Source organism: Acromyrmex echinatior, chromosome 12 (genome assembly GCF_024713525.1).
Source record: "Acromyrmex echinatior isolate Ae372 chromosome 12, ASM2471352v2, whole genome shotgun sequence".
In the NCBI taxonomy this organism is placed as follows: Eukaryota; Metazoa; Arthropoda; class Insecta; order Hymenoptera; family Formicidae; genus Acromyrmex; species Acromyrmex echinatior.
In genome coordinates, this window is record NC_141863.1 from 11,217,739 (window position 1) to 11,244,701 (window position 26,963).

General features: G+C 36.2%; 2 protein-coding genes and 1 long non-coding RNA gene across 3 annotated transcripts in view; 1 reads left to right on the forward strand and 2 right to left on the reverse strand.

Moving 5' to 3' along the window:
• The window catches only part of LOC147907892 (uncharacterized), a 240,102-nt gene that overhangs the window by 181,905 nt on the left and 31,234 nt on the right, over positions 1-26,963 (reverse strand). The window lies entirely within an intron of this gene.
• On the forward strand, positions 38-12,935 carry LOC147907897 (uncharacterized). The gene is given in 3 exon segments (XM_087411981.1): positions 38-719; positions 766-1,596; positions 1,599-12,935. Coding segments are annotated over 3 exon segments (1,764 nt in total). The 3' UTR covers positions 1,850-12,935.
• LOC147907898 (uncharacterized) lies at positions 5,945-6,874 on the reverse strand. The gene has a single exon (XM_087411969.1). It carries the CDS (start codon positions 6,872-6,874, stop codon positions 6,443-6,445), a length of 432 nt encoding a protein of 143 aa, XP_087268095.1. The 3' UTR covers positions 5,945-6,442.

The window sequence follows — 26,963 nt, forward strand, 5'->3', positions numbered from 1 at the left end:
AAATAGTCGTTCGAGAGCGCGTAGCCTTAGTGTGAGCATGAAATTCGTGCCGCAACCGTTGTCGATACGCGTCACGAACTGTGACGCGAAATCGCAAATGATGGGAGACAGCGTGGAGAAGCGCAAGCACGACGAAATGCTGCCGAGTACTATACGCGCGATCATTTGCGGCCCATCGAATTGTGGTAAAACCAACGTTCTCATAAGCTTACTCGAGAGCCCGAATGGCGTGCGTTTCGAAAACGTGTACGTCTACTCGAAATCGTTGCAACAGCCAAAGTATCGATATCTCGAAAATTTGTTTACGTCTATTGACGAAATCGGCTACTTTACGTTCTCAAACAACAACGACATCGTTCCACCGAGCGAGGCGCGTCCAAATTCTATCTTTATCTTTGATGACGTGGCATGTGACAAGCAGGATGCGGTGAGAGAATACTTTTCGATGGGTCGCCACGCGAACGTCGACTGCTTCTATCTTTGTCAGACATACGCGAGGATACCTAAACATCTGATACGTGACAACGCGAACCTGCTGATCCTGTTCAAACAGGACGGTACCAACTTGAAACACGTTTACAACGATCATGTAAATACCGACATGTCGTACGATGAATTTTGCACGTTGTGCCGCGATTGTTGGCAGCAAAAATATGGATTTCTAGTGATAGACAAAGACAGTGGGCTCACAAAGGATGATATAGAAAAGGATTTAACGAGTTCGCGATACCGTAACGTGACCAGTCGTTACCGATACTTAGCCAGAGACGAACATAGCGAATGTGCGCGAGCGTGAAAAAATCGCGAGGGAGATCGAGAAGACGAGCGAGTCGATCCGCAAGAAACATCGCGCTCTGAAAACCGGTAGAATCGAGGAGGGCATCGCGTTGGACAGACATTTTAAACCTCTTATCGAACCGCTGCGACTTTTCGTCGACAATCTCAGCATGCACACTACAAAAAGAGAGTCCCGCGACGAAGATGCAACGTCTGCCTCTAAACGTGAGAGGAAGGAGGAAGAGGAACAAGAGAAGGAGGAGGCAGAAGAAGCGAATGAGACGTTCGAGCGTTCCACGACTCTACATAAATCCAATGATCGATCGCACGATCGCGCACAGCCGATAACCTCCACACCATGTGTCAAAATCGTACCGACGATAGAGTCGTTGGAGAATGTTTTCGAAACGACGGAAGACTCGCTAGCGACGAAGATTCAAAATCAGCTGCAAACGTCGGAAGGTCAAGAGGCGTTACGAGCCGGCTTGGGCCCACTGGGGCAAAAGTATGTCGAGGCTATCCTGAGGGGAGTGCAAGATAAAGAGAGCGGTATAGATCACATGTACGGCATTTACCTATACAAGGATGGACTGATGTTTGGCAATAAACGTTTCGACGTGGATGACGGGGACAACATAATTATCGATGGCGTACGATACGCCGGTACACCTGGTCTTTACGAGATTTTCAAGAGAATTCCCGACGATACTCTCTACACGGAAGACGATATGCACAAGTACAAGAGCATGCTGTTGGTGACGAACGCGCACAAACACAAGTACCATTCGCAGAGTCGATTATTGAGCAACAGGGGATACAAGTACACGTAATCGCACCGTTGATGTCGATCACACCCAAGAAACAGAAGAAGAAATCTGGAAAGGGATTACCTCATGCAATGATGACATTGAATGACAACGCGATCGATTACGAGCACTGGGATGATCCCAACGAGCTGATGGATCGTCTACGATTGCTGGACGCTTCGCACCGAGCAAGCAACAACGCTCACAACAACGAGATGCTGTCGAACATCGAGGAACTTCGCGAAGCTGGTCTTATTATAAATTAAATCGCATAGCCATGAAACGATTCAGTTGAGTAACATCATCGAGAAAAAATACATTATTTTCTCGTACTCAGTGCATTACACGTCGAATCATGAAAAAGAAATCTGAGAAAAAGAGAGAGAAAATTAGCTCCGAGAGACGTCAACGTTGAGGAATTGCACGCTCCTGCGAGAAGAAATTTTCCGCGAAGGCGCGTCATAGTTCGGGGTACGACGATCTGTGGCAGGCTGATGTCGTTGAGATGCGTCCGTACTCAGGTTTCAACAGAGGCCACCATTACATACTCACCGTCATCGATGTGTTGAGCAAATACGCGTGGGCCGAACCACTCAAGAGCAAGGGTGGAAGCGAGACAGCTAACGCTATCGCTGAGATCGTTCGAGAGAAGATGTCCAAAAAATTTACAAACGGATATGGGGAAAGAGTTTTACAATGCCGATGTGCAGAAAATCTTGAAAAAGCGCAATGTTAATCATTATTCCACGTATTCGACGTTGAAAGCGTCAGTAGTCGAGCGGTTCAATCGCACGCTCAAGAACGACATGTGGAAGATGTTTACGCTCAACGGCAATTATAAGTGGGTCGACGAGCTGCCGCGTCTCCTGTCAGATTACAACGCGCGCAAGCATCGCACCATCGGCATGCGACCCGCCGAAGTAACTCCCGCGATCGCCGAAAGACTCTTGGACACGATGTACAGCGCGATAAAGATCGCGGGTCCTGCAAAATTCAAAATAGGGGTGATTCGGTACGCGTGAGCAAGTACAAAATGATTTTTGAGAAGGGTTACATGTCAAATTGGACGACCACCGAAGTGTTTACGATCGTTAAGGTGCAGCGTACCAATCCTATAACCTATTTACTCGAGGATTATTGCGGAAAATCCGTCGCTGGAACGTTCTACGAGTACGAGTTGCATCGCGCTACTCATCCAGACGTGTATCTCGTGGAGAAAGTACTGCGCAGGAAGGGAGACAATGTGTACGTCAAGTGGCTGGGATTCGATGGATCACACAATTCATGGATACATAAAAACAATGTTATTTGATAAATATTTTGATTCATATATTTTATTTCTACATATAAAAAATATATCAATATAAGTATATAAACTAAGTATATTTTTTATTACTTACCATTCATCTTCGTTTTGCAGTATACAGATATAAAATACATATATAAATGTATGATACATGAAATGAAAATAATAGTAATACATAATAAATGATACTACATAAAACATAATAGTAATACTTATATAAATGTAAAAAAAAATGCATTACATGTAAATTATAATGATAATAGTAACATGTACACTGTATGAAAATGTAGAAAAGACATAATAGTGATATAAATGTTGATACACACACACACACACACACACACACACACACACACACACACATATATATATATTACAAAAGTATCCGCCAATGCCCCCACGGTAACGTCTCCGTCGAGTCTGGTACGACGTATCATTTGTCATCGTATGGACTCAGAGCGATTTTCGATTCGGATATCGTGTACACATCGTGCAGTTTAGATCGCATACACGATTGACGACGAGTCATTTCGATCTCTTCATTCAAACACCGCGTGTAATCGTCGAACGTTATCGTTCGCGCTACGATGTTACCCTTTACGCCTTTCGCTTTTTTAGTTTCTCTCTTGTCGTCCACCCTCACCGCGTACATCTTCGCTCTGAGATCAACGAATTCGGTCATTATCACACCGTTATTTTCGTCTTTCATCAGACCAGATACTTTTTTGTTCGCGAGAGGCATACCGTACGCGTTGTCCATCGGATAATCACTCGTGTCGAATCTAGCGATATCACGTTTCATAGTCTCGTAAACGTTCTCGCACTCGACGTTGTATACAAGACTGTCCGGTGTACATAATTTTACATTTGTAGCGAAACAGTGGTAACATATACTCGTGATGAAATTCGTACAAGCAGACTTTCGATATGTCGAGTATACACATACCCACGTAAATCGGCTTGTTGAACTTCACCTCGAGTTTGCACAGTTTGACGGCAATCAAATTTTCCGCAAAGATGCTACGGCTGTGGAAATTCGGTTTTGCGATCATTGCCTCCGCACCGTACCGTCCGTCCCATTTTGTTAATAATTTTACGTCAACGTGATTGCGCACATTCTCCATAGTTTTACCGAATATCGCGTTGTTCATTAATTTATATAAATTTTTCTCGAAATCATTTTTTGCGCGAATTCTGAAATTTGTATTGAGTTCAATATAATCGCGAAGCCATGGAGATTGCGTGAATTGTAGTACTCGATGAATCTTTGTTACGTGAAGACCGTGACGAGTACATTGCTGCAGGTTGCGGTAGTGGATGACGTAACGCTGTTTATCGTACAGCGTCGCTAAAAGTTTAGCCTCACGCTTGCCGGGCGGCTTATCGCGCGTCGGACAAAACGGCAGGTCAGTGTGCAGATCGTGTAGATGTTGTGGATATTCGAAATCGACTTCGAGAATGTAACCGATGGATGAATCCAGAGCGATCGCACTCACGTCAAAATTCGCAGCGTCTTCGACCCATCGAAATTCGGCGTATGGCAATGGTTGACACATCGCCCATCCGTATAAATTATTAACATCGTAGTACATCAAGTACGACGATGGTTTCGATGAGTCATACGAACGCATGTATTTGTTATTAACCTGTGCGTATCTACCGGAACATTGACTGAGACCACCGCGTATACCGCGCTCGATGAACATGACCATATCGATGTCGGTGAGTAACTCGAATCTTATACGCGTATGTTTTAGCATCGCGTCCCATATGAAACCAGGCAATGTATAGTAATGCGCAGGATCGAGACCGTAACTCGCGATACAACTTTCGCGGAAATTTTCGAAAATGTCGGCCAATAACAAGACATCGGTTTTCAAGTACAGATCGCTGTACTCGCCGAGCGTTTGAATGGAGAATCGCTTCCAGACGTTCGCGGCGTGAGCGTAATCGCTTTCGGATACTGTATCGCCTGTCAACGAACTGAAAAATAATTCGCGCGGTGGTAAGCGCGTGTCCTGCAATTTTTCGACGCGATCAATGTACTCGTACGGAAAGACACCTTTTCATGTGAGTAATTCAAATTCTTCATCTGAATGTTGAAAATTCGGAACGTACAATTTTTAATTTGTCTCTGCTTAAAAACGACGTCAATTTATCGAGGCTTGCGTTTAGAAATTTTAAAGAATCGATAAATCGTAATTTTATACAATTTTTCTGAAAATTCTTTTCATTTATGTCTTTGGTGCTATCGACATTTTTAGTGAATGAAATATATTTTTCTTTAGTTATCGGTAATAGATTTACATGTCCTTCGAACGCGGTAGCAATTTCTTTAATTATAAAATGCGCGTCGTAGCCTGATAAATTGTGAAAAATGATCGGAATATAAAATGAATTTTTATAATTTAAATTACAATTTGCATGCGCTGGACCACGGAATTTACCGGTGAGATGACAATGATCGCGGACCCGCGTATCGTCCGGCGATATATATGAATGGTTTCTCGCAAATATGGCAACGCGTCGCGCTACGGTACGCCTCCAATTGTTCTTTCGACAACGTTTCCACGGATACTTTGACGGATACTATATTTTTAACTTGATGCGCCAAATCGTTGAGTTGTCGCACGAACCACGTTATGCAATCTTCATCGCGACGGAACCGATACAATGATAACGCGTCGTTGTACGAACATCGCACGTAGTATCCTATACTAAATACCTCATGCGTGTACGATGATGACGATGCATTTTCACTTTCAAGTTCCATCTTCCGTAGAACGCACGCCAAATCAGCGTAGACGATAAATGGGGCGCTCTGCTTATTGCAGTGGTTCTCAAATTCGAGCCACTTGTCGTCCACGCTCGGCAGTTTGATAGCGAAATCGTTCATCTTCTCGCAGTCCATTACGTGCGACTGCAAATTTTCGTTGGTATTGAAATAATGCATGCATCTGAAAAAAAGAAAAAAATTATAACTATTACCATTATTTTATTAGTATTAGAGAAAATTATAATAATTTTTCATGTATATTTACCGATCGCAGAAAAATTTCTTGTTCTTTTTTCCACTAATCTGCGAACTCACGAGATGGGATAGGTTTTTTATCCACGCAAAATGTCCAATACCATCGTGTGGATCTTGCACGTACAGCATGTTGACGTGTTTCTTCTTCTTTTCATTGGTGAGTCGCAGAGGAAGGACCTGTTTATTCTCGATGCCGTACACGTTGATCGACACCGCGTTCAACCGTTCGAATTTATAAATATCCTTTAAAGTCATTGGAAACTCAATGTTTGCGAGATTTAGTACTGTTGTATAATGCGGATATGACGATTCCCGATTTACATGTCTTTCTGCAGGGTACAGAGCGGCGACCACCGACCACGCGAAACATGCATTGTCTGCCGAATAAACACTGATCACCGCCCGTTTCATCACTATTTATCGTGGCACTTCGATGTGACATCCCGCATGCATTGGATTATGCTTATTCACATTCACTATCAAATTGAGGATTCGCGACAATGCCCACCCACTGTCGCGTTCCTAGAATTCTTCGAGCGATGCTAGGATAGGCTCGACGAAGTGTCGCTCGTACCACTCGTGCATATCGGTGCAACGATATATCTCGCTGTTCTTTGTAATTATGCTCTTATTGACACGTTTATCCTTCGTCGCAAACTCGCCATTGAACGCAGTATTCACTTTTGCATTACCGTGTCTTTCTACTGCGTCTCGCACACGCTCGAACACTATTTCCTTCGCGTCTTCCAAAAACCGTCGCGGCTCAATGTGATTAGAGTTTATCACAGCACCTGTCGATACACGGTTTTCAAACGCGGCGTCGATCTCTCGCCAGATGAGAGATCTTTCGTCGCGATTCGCGTACTCGCCACTCGCGTAGTCGCCACCAATGTGCACGAAACGTTGCTCCAATTGCACTTTTGCACCCGCGAGTCGCGCGATCCTCGCCACCATGGATTGTCTGTGTCCAACGGCGAGACGCGGACGCTTGGCACGACAAAGTTCTTCAAGCTGCTCGATGCACTCGTCGCATCGTTGCAGCCACGCGAAATATTCCACCAGAGTAGCCAGACCTGGCCACACTGTTCCAACAATTCGCGTACTCACTCGTGATTTTCCATGTCTTTTTTTTTACAGTCTTTAGATCACACTCTTCTACGGAGCACTTGCATGTGATTCATTCACAATACTATTCGCAATAGTTTTTTCAATGTGTGCACTGTGGGCACTTGTTGCATGGAAATATAAGGTATGTAAGGTGGTAGTCTGCAATTTGTGCAAGACTGACCGCTTAGCGCGTAAATATGTCCAACATCGTGCATCCTTACGAGATACAATCCTGCGATATCAGTCTCATTCAAACGTATCATGCATTCTGCACATATACATAAAGCACCATCCGTTGTTGTATAATAACAATGGATTATACAATGTTTTGTACGGCTGTTCAGTGCACGGATTTCTGATGATGACACAAACCTTTGTATGTAATCTGTATCAATCTCGCTCAAATCGCTAGTATAGCCAGCATCGTCCGATAATGTTTCTTCGTCGGAATCGATTTCTTGATCCATTAGTTCTTCGAAGTTCACTTCTTCGAGTACTTCGAACACTTCGTCTCTGATATGTGCGAACTGTTCCGGATCTGCGTTTCGAACATACTCGACTGCGTTGACTATGTTCGCATGATTAGCCATATTATGCTTATCAATAACTGAAGCGACTGATTCCTTGGTCTTCCAGGACACCACTGTGGTACATCGAGCACTTATGCCCTTTTATATATTTCATTATGTCCAATGGACTCCAAGATTTCTCCGTTTCATGAAAATTTCAACAAAAAAAAAGGAAAAAAAACAATCGTTAGTACAAAGCACGAACATAAAACTCAAACTTTAACGGTCACCGATCTGTGAGTGATAATATTCAAGAAACTTGCCATTAGAAAATCTTCCCAACGATATTGGAAACATAAACAAAAAAACATAGATCCTCAGAATCGTCAGATCTACGACAAAATTTATGAAAAAGATTACACATTATATGTAAGTTTTTAATAAGTACGAAAACTGATGTAATAAGATGTAAATAAAACATTTTTTGTTAGCCTTATTTCATGCGTATTGTCTTTTACTTCCCATCCTTTGCCTTGACGCGCCAGGAAATACAATAAAAATTGAAAAGACTGTATCATACAAAAGAAACTCGTACTCTGTTAATTCTTCCATCCTTTCTTCACTCATAGCACGCGCGCTCTATCTTTCTCTAACATGCAAGCCTTTATTATCGATACATTTTTAAAGAAAAGAAAAATATGTCATGGTCAAATTCAAACCTTTATTATCAATGCATTTTTAAAGAAAAACATGGTCAAATTTTGATAACAAAAAAAAGGAGCCCTATTGTGTAGGAGCCTAGACCTTTCCCCCTCTATCCCCCGCGCTTACAAGTACTTCCCCGCACCCCGCATTCCCCTCTAGCCCCTGGGTTAGAACCCGCCTAATATATCTACTCGTGTGATTGTACGTTAGATCGCCATCTTGTATCGTTGCCGTAGTTTGAATTGTGTTTCGCGTAAAGTAGAAAAAACCTTGCACGACGTTGGGCAGAAAGTCGCGGTTATTATTGTACACTGTAGTCGACGAATGAAATGGCAAGACTCTCGCGATAACAGCTGTCCACGTTCTTTCTATCATTTCGCGTTGCGCGATTCGATAACTCCTGATTATAGCGAACTCATATTCGCGCCAAGACGAATTATTATAACTGCTGCAATTTGCATTCAGGATGAGATTCTTGTGATTGTTCTCGTTACGAATACCAAATATATGTTTGTCATTCTTTTACTTTTAAAAGGAAGTAATTCTTATTTATTCTCTCGTCTTCCGATCTACTCCCGCTCATCCACCCCCGCGGCCTGTGCGGGGCTGAGTAGTCGGTTATCGTCCGTTGCAATAGAGAAATAGTGAAAATATTTATTCGAGATTTAGAAGAATAACGAAAAATGACACGCTCACTTGTGCCCAACTTAAGTTAAGGAAAATTCGCGATAATTCAATGAGTAGCTGAAATAATTCTTAGAGTATCAGAGTGAAATCGCTGGCTGTCGAACAACGATAACATAAAACGTGACAAAGTTATGCTGTCGGTTGAGACTATAGTCACAATATATAAAAGAATACACAGAAGAAATTAATTTACAAAAAGACACAGAAAATCTGGACGAATCATATTTTGTTCCATTAGAGAATAACGATAATAAATAAACTTAAATGTTATACTTAAATGTTATTGTTCTGTCCTACAGAACGTTTGAATTTGAGTATCAATTGCGATTAGATATTTTACGTTTATGTCATGGCATTCATGTGTTACGTCTCAATATTGTTATTGAGATGTTTCTCCGTTTTTGAGTCAATGTATTTAAACAATTTACTCGGAGACCGGAGATTAAGTTGTGTAGTTAAGGATACGAGGATACTCTGGATACGAGGAAATTATGAATTCTCCGAGGAAGTGCCGACAAATGGGAGCCACGCTATTGGCAGCGACAGTCGCAACAATCCCTCAGATATTCATATATGTATATATGTACTTGTATGTGGATTAAGGAATTAGAGATTTAGACGTTTCGTCGATAGATTCGATTTAATATTATCGTTTATTAAAAAAAGATAAATGCGAAAATGAGGTTCTGATGAAGCGCGAGGATAGTTCTCACCTTGACTGTAACTGACTGACTGGCTGATTGACCGAAGCAGTGTGAGCCTGAGAGTGAGCCTGAGTCTAAGTTTGAGTGTAAGTATAAGTGTAAGTCTAAGTCTAAGTCTGAGTACAAGAGTGAGTCTAAGTCTAAGAGTCTGAGTCTGAGAGTGAGTTTAAGAGTAAGTTTGAGTTTGAGAGTAAGTACAAGAGTGTGTCTGAGTGTAAGTGTAAGTGTGAGAGTGTGTTTCTGTCTTCGACAGCTCCTTTTATATACTGAAAATGAGTGTGGGAGTGTCCTTTCAGAATCAATCGACACTTCCCAAAATTTGGTGGAACCTATACTCGCGCTTTCTTTGAGATAAGGCAGCAAGGCGCGTAAGCCCTACTCCCCACTCTACAAGTTTATTCTTAATAAATAATAGTTGAATTTTAACAATTTGTTATAAAAATTCGGTTTTCCTTAATATCCTTTATGCGAGGCGAATTCACTACATTCATATGTTTAAAATTTAACTTTATTAGAAAAAGAAAAAGGGAAAAGAAAGAAAAAGATATTCGTTCTCACATTCAGGAAGATTTCTATTTTACTGCTAATTATTGAACTTAATTACTTAATCGTTAAACGCTAATATAATATACGTTATTATTAATGTTAATGTTAATACGCTTTTATATTTGTTATTTTATAGGAGGGCTTTTTTGAGAAAGTCGTGTGATATTCTTAGACATTCTTTCTAGAATAATCTATAGATATAATAATTTTTATGACGCATAAAAGTACATAATCTGATCTATCTGTTAGAGTTTGAATGTTCAAATAAAGAAACTGAATATAAAAGAGAAACGGAATTTCTGGTTTCGAAATAAAGATAAAATAGGGAAATCTAGCGATAAGATAAAAGTAAAGTATAAATTGTATACCTATGACGAATATATTATTCTATAAAGAATAAGGGGATTTTATTGGTATATAACACATGTAAGTCTTATATTTTATCTATAATTTTTTACAAAATTTGACTCTAATATTTTTACTTTAAATATGAAGCGCCACTACAGTCTGAATGTTAAGATATTAAACTATTATATATTTCATTTAAATGAATTAATTTTAGAAATTATAATTGAGTGCCGATATGGTTGTCGGACTTTCAACGCAACCAATCTGAAATATTAATAATCCCTCCAAATTTTCCAAATTTAATCTTAAAAAACTGTAATAAACTTATTGCAAAAAATATTGCCTCGACCGGGAGTCGAACCCGGATCTCTTGCATTCTGTACAAGCGTTCTAAGCTTCTAGATTATCGAGACCTTAACAATATTCCTCACAATAACCAATATGTATAGTGAGTTACGCATTGTAGGCGAGCGTGTATAAACAATAATAAAATTGAAAATAAGACCATTTATGTTAGATACATTACTTTAAATATGAAGCGACTACGGTTTGAATGTAAAGATGTTGAACTATTATATATATTCATTTAAATGAATTAACTTCAGAAGAAATTATAATTGCGTGCCGATATGGTTGTCGGACTTTCAATGCAATCAATCTGAAATATTAATAATCCCCCCAAATTTCTCAAATTCTAATATTTTTGATTAAGAACTGATTAATTCTCACGCAGAGTTCTTAAAATTTCGTTATTGATTCTCGCTGAATAACGATGATTGATGATTTTAATCTGTCTTGACATAGCGTGATGCTGGACGTTATTAGTTTTTGAAAGTCATTGCATTTTTTATCACTTTTTGAGATGACATCAATGCTTTACCGATTTTGTAAGTTCTATCCATTGTATTTCATCCACACATCATTGATTGACAACAATACATTTTCAAATGGCTCACTGATTTTAGTATATAAGGCCAGTTTTATGTGCGAACAATTTTTGCGCTTGGTAATATATATGTTAATTAATTTTTCCGACGAACTTAATTAATCGATTTGATCTAATGTATAATTGAAGAAGTGGACCGGTGGTCCCGAAACGTATTTTAAATTATGTGTTCGATTAAATATTATTTTAAATTGTTAACTATCTTTGGCTCGTTTATTGACCTTGTTTAAAAATTTCTTTTAAAAAATACAGGGTTGGCCATATTCGACAGAAAGATCTGGCAACAGCTGTAACTTTTGACAGAGATGTTAGATCGAGTAACGACGTTTCCCATGATTGAAAAAAAAAACATCTTTCCATCGAATATGCCCAACTCTGTATATTGTTATTGCTTACATCCAGCGCGACGCTTGAAGTCGGCTATGTATCCTCCAACATTTCTTCATGATCTCGAAACACTCGCGTACTTCTAAATGATGCGAGATAATATTCAGCAATCTCGCATCACCGTCACAATGCCCCAGCTTGGGCATAATACACAAAAATGTTCTGGAGCACTTACCTGCGAAACTTCCGAAAACAGAATAATTCTTCTCATCATTATCTGACAATTTTATCAGATAATTAACTGCAATTAACTTCTAGTTCAAATTGCAGGCGACGATAAAGAACTTCGCAAGTGATTCGCGAAGCGCTATTTTTATCGCATGAAACTAGCGATTTTATAATTACCTAACAAAACTCAACTCTTGACAGAGTCAGATGTAGAACTAATCCTTAATTCACTCGATACGCGCTATTTATATGGTATGATTATGAAAATTCCTAAAGAAAAATGAATCAATAAAAATTTCCAGTTATTGGCTAGTAAATTTTGACAATTTTTTCGATTGGATTTGTTTCTTTTACACGTAGAGATCTTCTCGAAAAATTTTGAGAGTGAGAGATGATAAAATTCTCTAGTTATGAACAACATTCTAACAAACCTTGACAATATAAAATTAACTCCTTTCTTCTCACATGAGCACCACTCCCATCATCACTCGCCTTAGGAAAACCCTTTCCCCCCACTTTCATTATTATCTCGGAAAAGTTTTTGTCACAAGTTTTTCGTACTATGTATTCTTATTGTTGGAGTAACTCAAATTTAATCTTTCCCATTTTTTCCTTTTTTTTTAGAAAAATTTTCACGTACTATTTGTCTATTTGACAATCAAAAAATAAACTTTTTTAATGAAGAAGAAACAGAATTTCAACGAGTATTCTTATAACACTTGATTTTTGTTAGATTTCGTTTGTCGTAAGAAAGAAAAATCGTGGACACACTGAACATACTCTCGTCACTTAAACTTTTTCTCTTAAATATCTTAATTATATAACTAAGACTTAATTTTTTTGTTTATTCTATATGAAAAGTTTTATGGCGGTTGACAAATAATTTTTCTCAGGGAAAACGTTTCTCTTTCGTTAGAAAAGAATTTTTTTTTAACATTGCCTTTTTTTAAGATTGTCTTTTTGCTCGAATAAACTTTTATGTTCATGCGTATTCTTATTCCATTATCCCTGTTCCAGTCGTGCTAGTGAGAAATATTTCTAAAATTTATTAAAAATAAATTCGGCGTTAGAATATTTCCTTTACCCCGACGAATTATTTTCAAATACAATAGTACTTTATATTCGAATAATTTTGACAATTTATTCGATTTTTTACGAATTCGAACATATTTATGACATGGAATATTTCCGTTGTTCGTTTTCTTCGAGAAAATTCTTTCTAAAAAAGTAACTGCATCACATAACAGTGTATCAAGATTTTTCTAGAAAAGAAACGATTTACACAAATACAATATTATACGCGCGCAGATTTGTTAGTTTTCGAAAAGTATATATAAACGCAAATCATTTCACATAGTGTTACAATACTTCAGCCGTGTCTCGTTGTTCGAAGAGTCTACTTCGAAATCAGTTTTCCTTTATTTGAGTGAAAAACATTCATCCAAAGTTTTTGCATGAAGCGACAGGCTAGAAGACAAGAAATTAGAAATCTCTCTGTGCCTGATAATCCTTGCATGATAAACAATATTACTGAACGAAATGAGCAACAATATTTGCTGCTCTCTATGACGTATCCACTCAACTCCTCTCATGAAGAAATTACACGTGGGATTACAACAAAAGAGAGAATCTTCGAGTTTATCGTCAAATTGACTGGTAATTACACAGAAGGAATCAGATTCAAATGTAACAATTTCAAGAGAATATATATAAACTCATGAATATATATAAACGGAAGCAAAATCAAAGTAAATCCTATCTCATTCGCAAACATATTTGTTAGTTTCACCTCTGCCTGTGAAAGTTATACGCGCAAGCAAGATAAAAATTTTCTAAAGAAAGCTTTATCCGCAAGTACGCAAGCAGAACCAGCACAATTGCCGACGAAGAAAAGAAAACCTTACTCCGTCGCGATTGTAATGCAACAAGTTACATTTCAAGGAATGGAGAGCATAATCAAATGTGTCGATACGCATATCAACTAACTGACGTCTTTTATCGATGTTAACAAGTAACAAATATAATGTTAACAAGTGCGCTCAATATTTGATTAAGGAGATAGAGTTGCTTCTGACTAATTCCTATATCGACAGCGAAATCATCAAATTCACTTTTCGAGACAACAAAGAAGACATTGAACGCTATAAAAACACAAAAAAAATTTGTCATTTTTGAAAACATACTTTAATATATTGTTTTTAAAAATAATTGAATTAAAATTCAATGAAATTGTTAACATAGTTTTAATCGAAGATTATGACTTTTATAATACATTTTTTCATGAATATAATTCAATATAATTGATCAATGTAATAAAGATCTTTTATCAATAAATAAAACCTTTACATCTTAAATTCTCGATCTGTTTCACATTCGTAACCAAATATTCCAACGTTTCAGGTTTAAATAATGTAGATTTTTATCATATTTAAATAAAAATATCTCCAACATAGAGTACAGAAAGAATTTATTCTCTAAAAGTGAGTAAATCACCACACCAATTACGATGACACGTACCAGCGCGGACTTGTTCATTCCTGTTTTACCTTTGTTCCAAGTGAAAGTAAAAGTTTCCTAGCACTGAAAATTTTCGTAAAAGTCCCCATCATAAATAATAAAAAAAGAACACTTTCACTAAAACGTCAGTACGCCGGAGATATTAGGCCGCGGTAGCAAAAAAATGACCTACAGAGCAAAAAACTATGTGTTATTTATGCCTGTTGCCCGTACCTTCCCCTTCCCCTCCCTCCGTGGCGAAAAAATGTCTCGGTCCCAATTTCCCTCGATTTTCTCATTCACCATTTTGTAGCGGTATTCATACCTGTTGACACTCCGCCCTTCTCCAGTCGCCGCGTATGTGACTATGGACAAAGCCAATCAGTGTGTGGGCAGCTGTGGGTCGAGCCAATCAAAACGCGCCATTTAATTACTTCATTACCCCCACTCTCGGGTCACCGACCAATCAGAGCGAGCCATTTTTCTAGAGGAGGGGGCGCGCATGTCGTCGCGAGGACAGACATGAGGGCAGAAATTGCAAGAAAGATAAGGAGCAGTTTCAAGATGAATGATGGAGTAAAGGAGACAACCAATTAGGTAGACTCTTTGATTATTCGCAGACAGCCATCCCAAGGAATCGTAACTCACATATTCATCTCTCCGTAAATTTAAAATGAAGCACAAGCATTCATTAAGCGTTTAAGTCGCAGTTTTTGTTGATCAGTAAGATCTATTAGTACTATCGCATAGTACTAATTAAATTAATATTGGGAAGATGTAACGAGAGTTGGGTACGCAACAAAATTAGCAGACAATTTTCGTGTAGTTTTAGCCTACACAGAACTTGGCGGTACGTTGCTTAAGACAATTAGATGAGGAAGGTAAAGAGAGTTATCCGCTTGCGTCCCATACTCTATTGAATGATACTTATGTCGATGATATAATTTCGGGGGCTAGCACGATTGAAAATGTTCTTTCTTTGCAAGAACAGTTAACTATGTTACGAAAAGGAGGATTCGAAGCGCACAAATGGTGCTCTAATTCTGACGACGCATTGAAAGGAATTCCGCACGAGCTCTGTGAATCTGATTTTAGTTTCAAGATTGATGCGAATGATACTATTCGAGCTTTGGGGTTCGAATGGAATTCAAATTCGGACAAACTTCAATTTACTACAAATACAATAGGTCATGCGTTCACAAAGCGCGAGATGCTGTCCGCAATTGGTAAACTATTCGGATTCCCTTGGGATTAATAGGTCCCATTTTAACGGTAGCTAAAATCTTGATGAAAAGTCTTTGGGAAATCAAGACAGACTGGGACGATCCATTCCCAGATTCGATGCTAGACAAGTGGAAGGAATTCCTTAAATAATACTCACGAATTATATGTTCCTCGATTAGTTATCAAAGGATTGTCGATATTCTATGTTTAGATTTTGTGACGCTTCAGAGAAAGCATTGGCGCAACGGTAGCGAGTGTGATGACGCTGCGTCACTTCCATGCGAGACGAGAAGGCGTGCAGAAGTCCGCGATTGCTATTAAAGATAAGTTATCAGTGAAAACTGTATCGAGTTCATTCACACACACACACACACACAACATTTGGTTACACACAACACCTTTAACACGATTAGAAATGCTTATAACTTATTCTGATCAGCTCAAAATGTTAGTGGTGCAGAGGCTAAGATCATTAATTTTATCTGTGAATTCGATTGGTTCTCCATCTAGCATGAGTTTGATATTTGCAAATGAGATAGTGTTTGTATATTTAGCGCTATCCAGGAGAATAGCTTTTGTCTTACTGACATTGAGTCAGAGGCGGTTGTTTGAGGCCCATTGCTTCATTGCAGTAATGTCAGTCCCAATAATTTCGATGACGATTTCAAGACTATGGAGGAAAGTGGGAATAAATATGCAGATCAGCGTAGAGAATATGTTTGCAGCGTGTAACTGCATTCTTTAGATCATTTATTAACAAAAAGAACAGTAATGGAACGATTACTAACAAGGGACATCATTCAACTGTCCGACACCGATTTGATACTCCGTGAAATATGTTGTTAAACAAAAATCTAAGAAACACGTATTTTTTTATACGTGCGCTACCTATGTTTAAAGAGTGAAACATCTCTTTGAAAAAAAAAAACGATATTTCTATTTTGAGCCGAATACCGTCGGAAGTATAAAAAATGGAAAAAATTAAAAAAAAAAAGTTGTACGGTTTCAAGAATACTTCAATTTACTCAATACTCAAATTTTTTAATTTGTGTGTGTGTGTGTGTGTGTGTGTGTGTGTGGGTATGTGTGTGTGCGTTTAAAATAATCCACTACCCAAATTTTCTCAAATTTTTGAAATGTTATTTTGTCAAATTAAAGATAATTTTTTTCTAAATTTAATTATGGGTAATTATGCAATATAAGAAACTATCCTTCAATGATCTTGATCTTGATATATAATATGTTGTCAAGGTCATGACCCCAAGTGACAGTGAACAAATTTTAGCCATCGCTCGTAGGTTGTTAAAAAATTATTAACAAAAAAAGTTTATTTAAAAAATTGATTTTAAAACAAAGAATTTGTGTGTTTGTAAAGCAGGTATTTCTAGAAAAAGAAGTAAATATATCATCACACAGAAGTTGACTGGACTAATTTTTCCAAAGATTCATGTAATCTAATAACTTGGTAAAACTACATAAATGGAAAACAATGTCAATTTAAGGCTCCTGACATGGCTCGCGATAGCCATGTTGGAATCATGACGTCAGAAGGGAGGAATGACACGTTAATTTATGTTAAGTGCCATTTTTAAATAAAGACAATTTGAATGAAACGAAATGACAAGAGCATTTAAAACATTTGTAAAAATCGATGAAAACTGTCCTTTCTTCCCTTGACAGTCAGTAAATGGTCGTAAAAGGCACGTAAAGTGAGCCTATTCGGGCAGAAACACACGATCCGACAACTGTTGAAACAAGTAAAATATATGCTTTTACATATAAAATTCCAAGATAACTTTAGTTTTCGTCGATAATTACTTTGATATGTACAAGTCACATTTTTACAATTAAGCAAATAATAACGAAATAGTACGTAATATAAATTTCATCATCAAAACGTCATTTTCCACGCCTATAAGTTCGGCCATTTATCGTGGTGCGGCGTTGTAACACACAAACAAGCACGAGCCCATGTCCGTGTGCCCGCCTGCGATGCGCCGAAAATGAACGAGACAGCGAGCTCCTTCTCACACTAATCGCTTGTTCCAAAAATGTTTTCTCGGTAATCTCGGCCGCTCGGCAGCCCTAGGCATCAATAAGGGGCGAGGGGCATTCTATAAATAACATATAAGTTTTAATATATTATAGTAGTGTACCTCTCCCCTTTTAAGAATAGTATAAATCATATTAAAAGGCAATAGTTTACGAGATATTTAATTATTTACGATTTTTCATGCGCGTTGTATAGTTCCTCCTTCATAAACTCGAGTAGCAAGAATAGTTCAATAGAAGTAGAATTTTACAAAGAAAAAGATTATAAACTAGCATTTTTTTTCATGAAAGTTTCGAAAGGCCATCAGAAAAAAAATGCGTATGTTCGAGATTCGAGACTTGTGAAAAAAATATGCGGAAAAAATCGAATAGTTGCAAAAAGCGTTTTTCATTTATAAAACGAAAGCTATTGATTGTAAAACGAAAGATTTGAAAAAAAAATCGATATAAAAAAATGTATGTATTCGAAATAACTATAAAATGAGATGTGGATCATTAAGATCTATTAAACTCTTAAATTTTTTTACTACCGAACAAGTTTGTTTAAAACCATTAAAAAGTTGAAGAACGCAAGCGAGGCAGTGTGCCGGGCGGAGTGAGGGGAGCAGGGTTGATAAAAAACGTGTTTAAAAAAAATATTCAGTTTTTATTGTTTAAAACATGTTTTTAATGTTTTATTTTAAACAGCTTTAGAAAAAAATCATGTTTAAAATAAAAAAAAACATCTTTTAAACGTATATTTATTATATTTTATTTAAAACGCATTTTTACTTTCAAGTATTTTGAAACGTTTCTGAGGTACATTTTAGTATTTAATTACACCTACTTCCTCATTTTTCTTAAATTTGAGCGTATTACCACATAAATATATGTATATTTGAATGTGTTGTTTGCTATCTAACATTTTATTTAACTATATAATATTTTAAGTTATGCAAATTTAAACAATAGCATGGCATTTTGTACTAATGTGGTCTTTTATGCGTATTGATTACTTACTTTTTTTTTGAGATTTTTATTTCAAAATAATAATTCCTTGAACTAATTATTTTAATATTACTCTATAATTTACGTTACACTATAAATTTTTTAGGCTGCCGAGCTGCTTACATATAGGTGTTTGGAAAATAATCTTTTACATAGGGGCAAAATGGATTAAACTGAGAAGAAAAGTATTCTACCATTTTGCAATTTTTGTAGTTGACAAGATATTAATTGCTAAAAATTGATGAAAATTGATCTTCAATAATTTTTACTAAAATGCTATCAACTTTACAGAAAAAGTAGAGTGTATTGCAGAATATATGCATATATAATGCATATAAAATGTATATACATACACATGTATACACATAACTTTATGTATACAGGGTATTTAGAAAATAATGATAAATCTTTCGCATTGGGGCAGAATGGACTATACTGAGAAGAAAAGTCCTCTATCATTTTCGTAATAATTAACAAGATATTAATTGATAAACATTGCCGAAAATTGGCCTTTAATAATTTTTTACGCGAATACTATCAACTTTACAAAAAAACTGCAAAAGACAAAAATTGTTTACTTTCTTCTCATAGAACTCTACGAATTTTTTCAGAATTTTTTACTTTTTATTAGGAGTAACAACAACAACAAATTAGTTCGGTTAATTTTTTTGTGTTCAAAAATACATTTATTTCAAAACAAAACGAATGAACAGATTAATTAACGTATTGTCCATCGCTGGCTACTACTTTTCCCCATCTCTCAGGCAATTTTCGAATTCCATCTCGAAAAAATGACTCGTCTTTGAAGGCGATCCAATTTTGGAGCCAATTTTCGATTTCTGCGAAAGAAGTGAACCGATTACTTGCCAAATCGTGCTGCATCCTTCGGAACAACCAATAATCAGAAGGAGCAATGTCCGGAGAATACGGCGGGTGCGATAAAACATCCTATTTGAGTGTTTCCAAATATTTTTTTACGACTTTAGCGACATGAGGCCGAGCGTTGTCATGAAGAAAAATAACTTTATCATGTCTTTGCTCGTATTCCGGCCGTTTTTTTCGCAATGCACGGCTCAAACGAATCAATTGTAGCCGATACCGATCGCCCGTAATGGAATCGCAGGTTTCAGCAGCTCATAGTAAACAACACCCTTTTGGTCCCACCAGATACAGAGCATGATCTTCGAACCATGAATTTTCGGCTTTGGTGTTGATGTTGAGCTCGATGGCAACGATTGACCGGGCTTAGCGTAGTATTTTTTCTTCTTGGGGTTGTCGTAGAATATCCACTTCTCATCTCCAGTCACAATCCGATGCAAAAAACCTTTTCTTTGTTATCTTTGAATCAGCTGTTCGCAAGTGAAAAATCGCCTTTCAATGTTTCTCGGTTTTAGTTCATAAGGCACCCAATTTCCTTGTTTTTCAATTATTCCCATGGTTCTCAATCATGCAGAAACGGCTTGTTGAGTTACTCCCAATGATTCTGCCAGCTCCTCTTGCGTTTGATTCTGATCTTCTTCGAGTAATGCCTCTAATTCTTTGTCTTCGAATTTTTTTGGCTGTCCAGAGCGAGGCTTGTCTTCAACGCTGAAATCTCCATCCTTGAAATGTCGAAACCATTCCCTACATGATTTATCAGTTGGAGCAGTGTCACCATAAACTTTGACAAGCATTCGATGGGCTTCAGCTACACTTTTCTTCCAATTAAAGCAAAAAATTAGAATCTTCCGCAAATGCTGCTTGGTTAACACAAAATTCGACATTTTAAACACAGTAAAAATTAAGGTTTTTGTATGAAACTCAAAGCTATATAAACTAAATATTATTAGCAGATGTCTAAAACAGATGTCTCTCTGAAAACGCCAAAATCAGTTGTCACTATGAACTATTCACAACAGCCGAAACCAGTTTTTGGAAAATTAACCGAACTAATTTGTACTCCCAATAGTACTATATTTTCTCATTTTTAGCAATATAAGAAAATACGGTATTAAAGAATTATGAAAAATTTTTTTAAAAATTCTTAGAGCTCTTTGAAAAGAAAATTAACAATTGTCTTTTGCAGTTTTTTTGTAAAGTTGATAGTATTCGCGTAAAAAATTATTAAAGGTCAATTTTCGGCAATATTTATCAATTAATATCTTGTTAATTATTACAAAAATGATAGAGGTCTTTTCTTCTCAATATAGTCCATTCTGCCCCAATGCGAAAGATTTATCATTATTTTCCAAATATCCTATATACATAAATGTGTATACATGTGTATGTACATACATTTGTATATATTCTGCAATACACTCTACTTTTTTGTTAATTTTATAATTAAACTACTGTTTTATAAACAAAACTAACTTTTTAAGATTATTTTTATGGAAGGCAACATTATTATCCATGTTTCTCTTCGATTCGCCATGCAATATTGTTACATATTTATTAATAGTGTTCTAAGTAATAAATATTTCGTAATTTTGAGTCCAGAATCAATTCAACAACATTTTAATGAATGTAATTGTCAAGTTTTAAATTTAAATATATTTATTATTAATTAAGTAAACCAAGTGTAAAATGTAACAGAAGTATCACCTTCTCCTCTATTAAATAGTATTAAAAATACATTTAAAAAAAATAACGTTTTAAACATTTGTTTTAAATTGTTTTAAAAAAAGCACATTTAATTTAATCTGTTGTTTAAAACATGTTTTAAGCATTTATCTAAAAAAAGTTTTAAACAAAACAATCCTGGAGGAAAGCCGGCGCACAGTCGAGAGGAGAAGATTGATCCACTCGGCGATTCGCGCATATTTAATTTCGTGTGTTAAAATTTGCTAAATTTATGTTTTCTCAGCAATAAATTGACGTGAAACCTGATTTTTTTTTAATCTGGGATAGCTCGACGAGATATATAACAAATAATAAATAATTTGCCAAATGTTAGTGTAACTGTTGAATATAGTTGCAAAATATTTTTCATGGAACACTAATTTACTTTTATATTTGCGAAAGTTAGTATTACATCTTTAACAATTACGCTAACATTTGGCAAATTACTTATTAATTATTTGTTTATATATGTCATATTTGCATCTACAATTAAATTCACAAAAACAATTTTGTACTGATAATTCCGTACATTTAATTGTTCAATTGGACACTTTTTACAGTATATTAAATAAAGAAACATAGCTAATGTGCTTAAATTTATTAATCAAACATGCATTCTATATTCAAACGTAATTTTTTAATAATAAACCGAAAAAATAAAAATTCAAGAAAGAAAAAATTTTCTAAACTAAAAATTTCATTGTTAAAATTCGAGATTTTTTAAATAACAAATTCAATTCTTCTTTGACAAATTAATGCCAAGACGGAATCTCTCTTAATCTTAAAAACTAGAGCCACAGTGATTTTTTGGAAAAAAAATTGTTATCTCGACTCCTAATAATCGAAGAATAATCTTTTTTTTTTAAATTCAGAAAATTAGGAAAATGTCAGATTTCGAATGCTTCACACAACTATTTAATACGATGTATATTAAAGAAATTATTTCCATTTTTTTATATGGAAATAGATTTCCACTTTTTAAAATCGTTTTATAATAGTTTAACTGCAAAAAATCGTTTTATTAAGTGTACGTGATAGTGCAACTTTTGAAGAAACAAAATCCCTATAAATTGCTGTGCGACTGCTCAAAGATAAAGAAATTAAGTTTTCTGCAGACAGGTTTTTAGTGAACAAATGGCTTTTTGCAAAAATTAATGAACATTTTCAGGCTTGCTCAGAACCAGATTTGTTCGTCAATACGAGGGCTACATTTTACGAGAAAGCTTTGCGATTAAATCTCAATGAACACAGAGCGAGTGAAAAAAAGGTTTTTTTGGTGTTTTTTAAATTTTTTTTTTTCTACTGAACTCATAGATCGATTTTAATATTCCATGTCTCATTTTGTAAGTATTTCGAACTATTTTTTATACATTTTTTATACCGAATTTTTTTCCATACAATCAATATCTTTCGTTTTATAAGCGTAAAACGTGCTTTTTGAAACTATTCGATTTTTTTTCGCATATTTTCTTCACAAATCTCGAGTTTCAAACATACGCATTTCTTTTCTAATGGCCTTTCGAGACTTTCGTGAAGAGAAATGCTGGTTATAATTTTTTTCCAGTAAAATTTTACTTCTACTGAACTATTCTTGCTACTCGAGTTTGAAGAAGAGGTACACTATATAACTCATGAAAAATCGTAAACAATTAAATATCTCATAAACTGTTGCGTTTTAACATGATTTATACTATTCTGGATTAATGAGAGGGGTACGCTATTTCTACAATTTTGTGCGAGAGCGCACCGCGCGGACAGATTCGAGTGAGAAAACGGCACAAGGTTGATATGATGCACGACAGTGAAGAGAACTCCGTTTCATTTAATTTAACAAAAGAATTTCTTTAATGTATTCAGTTACAAAGTCAAAAGATATAATTAATTAAAGATCAGATTAACAGAATATTAAATGCGGTCACCTTTTCCAAATTGAGCTTGGAATCGCGGTGATGGAAAATCTCGGCGATTTTCCTCGAAGCTTCTCGAAAGTTTCGGTTTATAGCGATTTCACTAAACGGTTAGCACGGCGATTTTTCTCGGCACTTCTCGAAAGTTTCGATTTGTAGCGATTTCACTAAACGGTTAGCACGGCGATTTTACGAAGCGAGATTATGACTCTAAGAACTCTAAGAACTTTTTGGAAGTAAGAAGGAGGACGGCGAGATCGAAGCATTTATTGCTTTCGGCCTGAGCTTTCCCTTTTGGGAAAAATCCAATAAAAATTTGCCACAATCGTAATTATTACGTGGCATTAGGTGTACAAAATTGATTGGCGCTTTGGATTCTTTTCTAGCGACGTTCAACGTAACAGTCATGCGCGACAGAAAATCCGTGCGTGGGATTGGTGACAGCGCGTGACGTATTCGTCGGAGCGCGGCGCTCGCGTGCGCGAATTGAATTGTTCTAGAACCTTCGATTGTCCGTTGCCGGTAACGACAACTTGTTTGCGTGTAACGAATTGTTTTTAAAAAGAACAAAGAACGACGAATTTGATGATTTTAACGAGGATTAAAATCATGTTTGAGATGAAATCACGAGCTCAATTTGTGCATGCGTTCAATGACAATTAATGTCGATCGACTGAAAGAATTCTTGCTTTTCTTTCGAATTACCGATCTCGAACAATTTATTTAAATTTATATGTTATTTAGAATACGCCCCGCCCCTTATTGATGCTTAGGACCGCCGAGCGACCGAGATTGCCGAGAAAGCATTTTCGGTCGCTTGAAACAAGCGATTAATGTGAGAAGGAGCTCGCTGTCTCGTTCACTCTCGGCGCGCCACAGGTGAGCATACATAACATAAGCTCGTGCTTAAGTGTGTGGCTATCGTTTCGCCAGACCGCTATTTGATTCTATGTTGCCACCGTTAACGCAGAATTCTTGGCTGAGTAGTCAAGAGCTTTAAAGCAGAAAATTTGTGTTTTTGAAACAAAAAACTTGTATGCTTACTTAAAAATATTCTCTACTTTAATAACTATTCAATTATAACAATCTAGCTTCTGAGCTCATGAATCAATGGTTAACAAACAATTAAAGTCAAATTAGCGGAAAAGAATTGTCGAAATCGATGAGGCAAAATTATTTAAGAAAAATTATATAAGTAATTGTATAAGAAAATATTTTGTGCTGTTAAAACAGGGAATTTGTTTCAACGGAGCGCAGTCGTGTCCAAAAATTAGGTTTTATTGATGAATTTTTTTTGTTAATAACTTTTTGAGGAACAACGAGTGACGGCTAAAATTTATCCAAGGTCATTCGGGGCCTCGTCACTCGGGCAAGGTCACAATATATGTCAAGGTCAAGGTCATCGCAGAATAGTCCTCTATACAGCACAATTAATGTTTTTTATATGCTATATGACTGTATATATTGTGATCGCACTTATGAGCGTGGTGCAAAATCTTCGTCGCGCATTCGTAATCGTAATTCTTTACAGTTTCTCTGGTAGTCACCATTTTTCATTTAGAGCTAATAATGTTCATTAATCTAACAAATTCCAATTATTCTTACTCTCAACATCGAATATTAGACGCCAGGCACGAGGGAGCGTGCCACTTTTTCTCGGAATTAGTTCGAAGATGTTACGTGATTCCAAAGATCTCTACAAGATCACGAACGTGGACGATCTGAATAACCGATGCAGCCACGAGATTGGTAGAGGGGGTGATTCGTGGCCGAGAATGGAAGATGTCTTGGAGAATGAGCAAAGCGATACACAATAAAATATGCAGAATTTATAACAACAAGAGATAACAGATACAATTGGTCGTTCATTTACACGATATCATACACGCTGGATGTTAAGTTAGCGCTCATATATTAGCACAAAGCGATGAGGGGGAGGCGTGATTGCCCTTGCAAGCGATGTTCTCGACTCACGATATTAGATACTAGGATTTTTATTCTCAACGACGCGAGCTCCAAGTTTCTGCGCAACTCTACAAATCGTTGATGCTTAATGAAGTAAAATAGCCAGCCTGCGATAAGCGCAGAAGCACTTGACCGCGCTTAACGCATGCACAATTTTGACTTCGAACTCGACCGCGAGAATAACGAGATCTGTTACGACGAAAATGATGCGACAATAGGGCGTACATAAATATGATTTGAAATCTAACAATAAGGCGCTCTCGTGACAATAACGCGCGGCACAAAATTATAACGTATGATAATTGTATCAAGTATGATACAATACAAGGACGCGAAATACGATCCGAAATCTAACACAATCAGTGTTGCCGCGGATCGAAAAAATATTTCATTAAATGAGAAACTGGAAAGTTACTAAAATGTCCTAAAAATCACCAAATACGTTAAACGACTAAAAAAAAGGAGGGGAGATCTTTATAGACTTGCAAATCATGTCAAGAATGTGACTCATCCGAAAAAAATTAATAAGTACTGCATTTGCCATTTATATTCAAGTATATTTATCCCTATACAATAACATCACTGGAAATATTTTCCATTTTTCGATACATCTTATCTAACGCCTGATGATGACATTAAACAAAATTACTGAAATACAAACTAATTAAACAATTCATTGTACTTAACGTGCATCCAGTACCTAAGCATTTGCACTTTCTGATGCACTCTTTGATCTCGGTAATTAAAATATTGGCGATACGATTGCAACAGTCTCTATCATTACACAGATTGTTATAAAATAACTGTCAGAAACAAATAAATATAATTCTTAAAAATAAACTTGTTACGCTTTAATGATTACATTCTTCGTAACATTGGGTGCATTATGAACTACAATCGCTCAGTGAGCTCTCAGTCAGTTTTTTTGATCTGATTAGTCTATATTTTAGAATCTATTGAAATACGCCAAAAAAATACCCACTGAGCGCTCAGTGAACGGTTGTCGTTTAATGCACCCACTGTAATAGTTTTCATCATTATCACATATGGCAAAAATATATTATTGTATAATAACTATATACATACAAAATAAATTAATACATTTCTGAATAACCAACTTATTACATTTTAACGATTATATTATTGCTGATTAAGATTATAAGTCTTCACCATTTTCACTTCCAAATTTTTATAATGTAATTCCATAATACTTTATGTTATGCAAAAATAACTTTTATTTTTTAGTAATTAAATTTGTAGTAATAAAATTGTAGCAATTTCCACCATTATCATGTATGTATCTTTTGGTATGTAAAATACCTGTTAAACTTAACCGATTTCTTACTTTTGTTTTATTTAAATTGGTAGTGAATATTCTTTCCACGCAAGCACTGCTATGTAGTAAACATAATAAATCAAATGCAAATTGTATTATTACAGGAAAAGCAGGAGTATTATTACCCTTTTTAAGATTACCTATTTCCCTCCAAAATTCTACAATTTCTTCATTTTTTATTTACATTACTATTATGGAAGAGTTTGTATTCTCTGTCTAATTCATTGAGATCAACGTTTAATAATATTTTTTTGAAATTGTTACCACAGGCCCTAATGAAATAATCAAATCTATTTTTTTGGATTTAGGAAAGTTAAATGTTTTAGAGCTTGTATATGTGGTGCATTGAACGGAAATCTTAAATATAT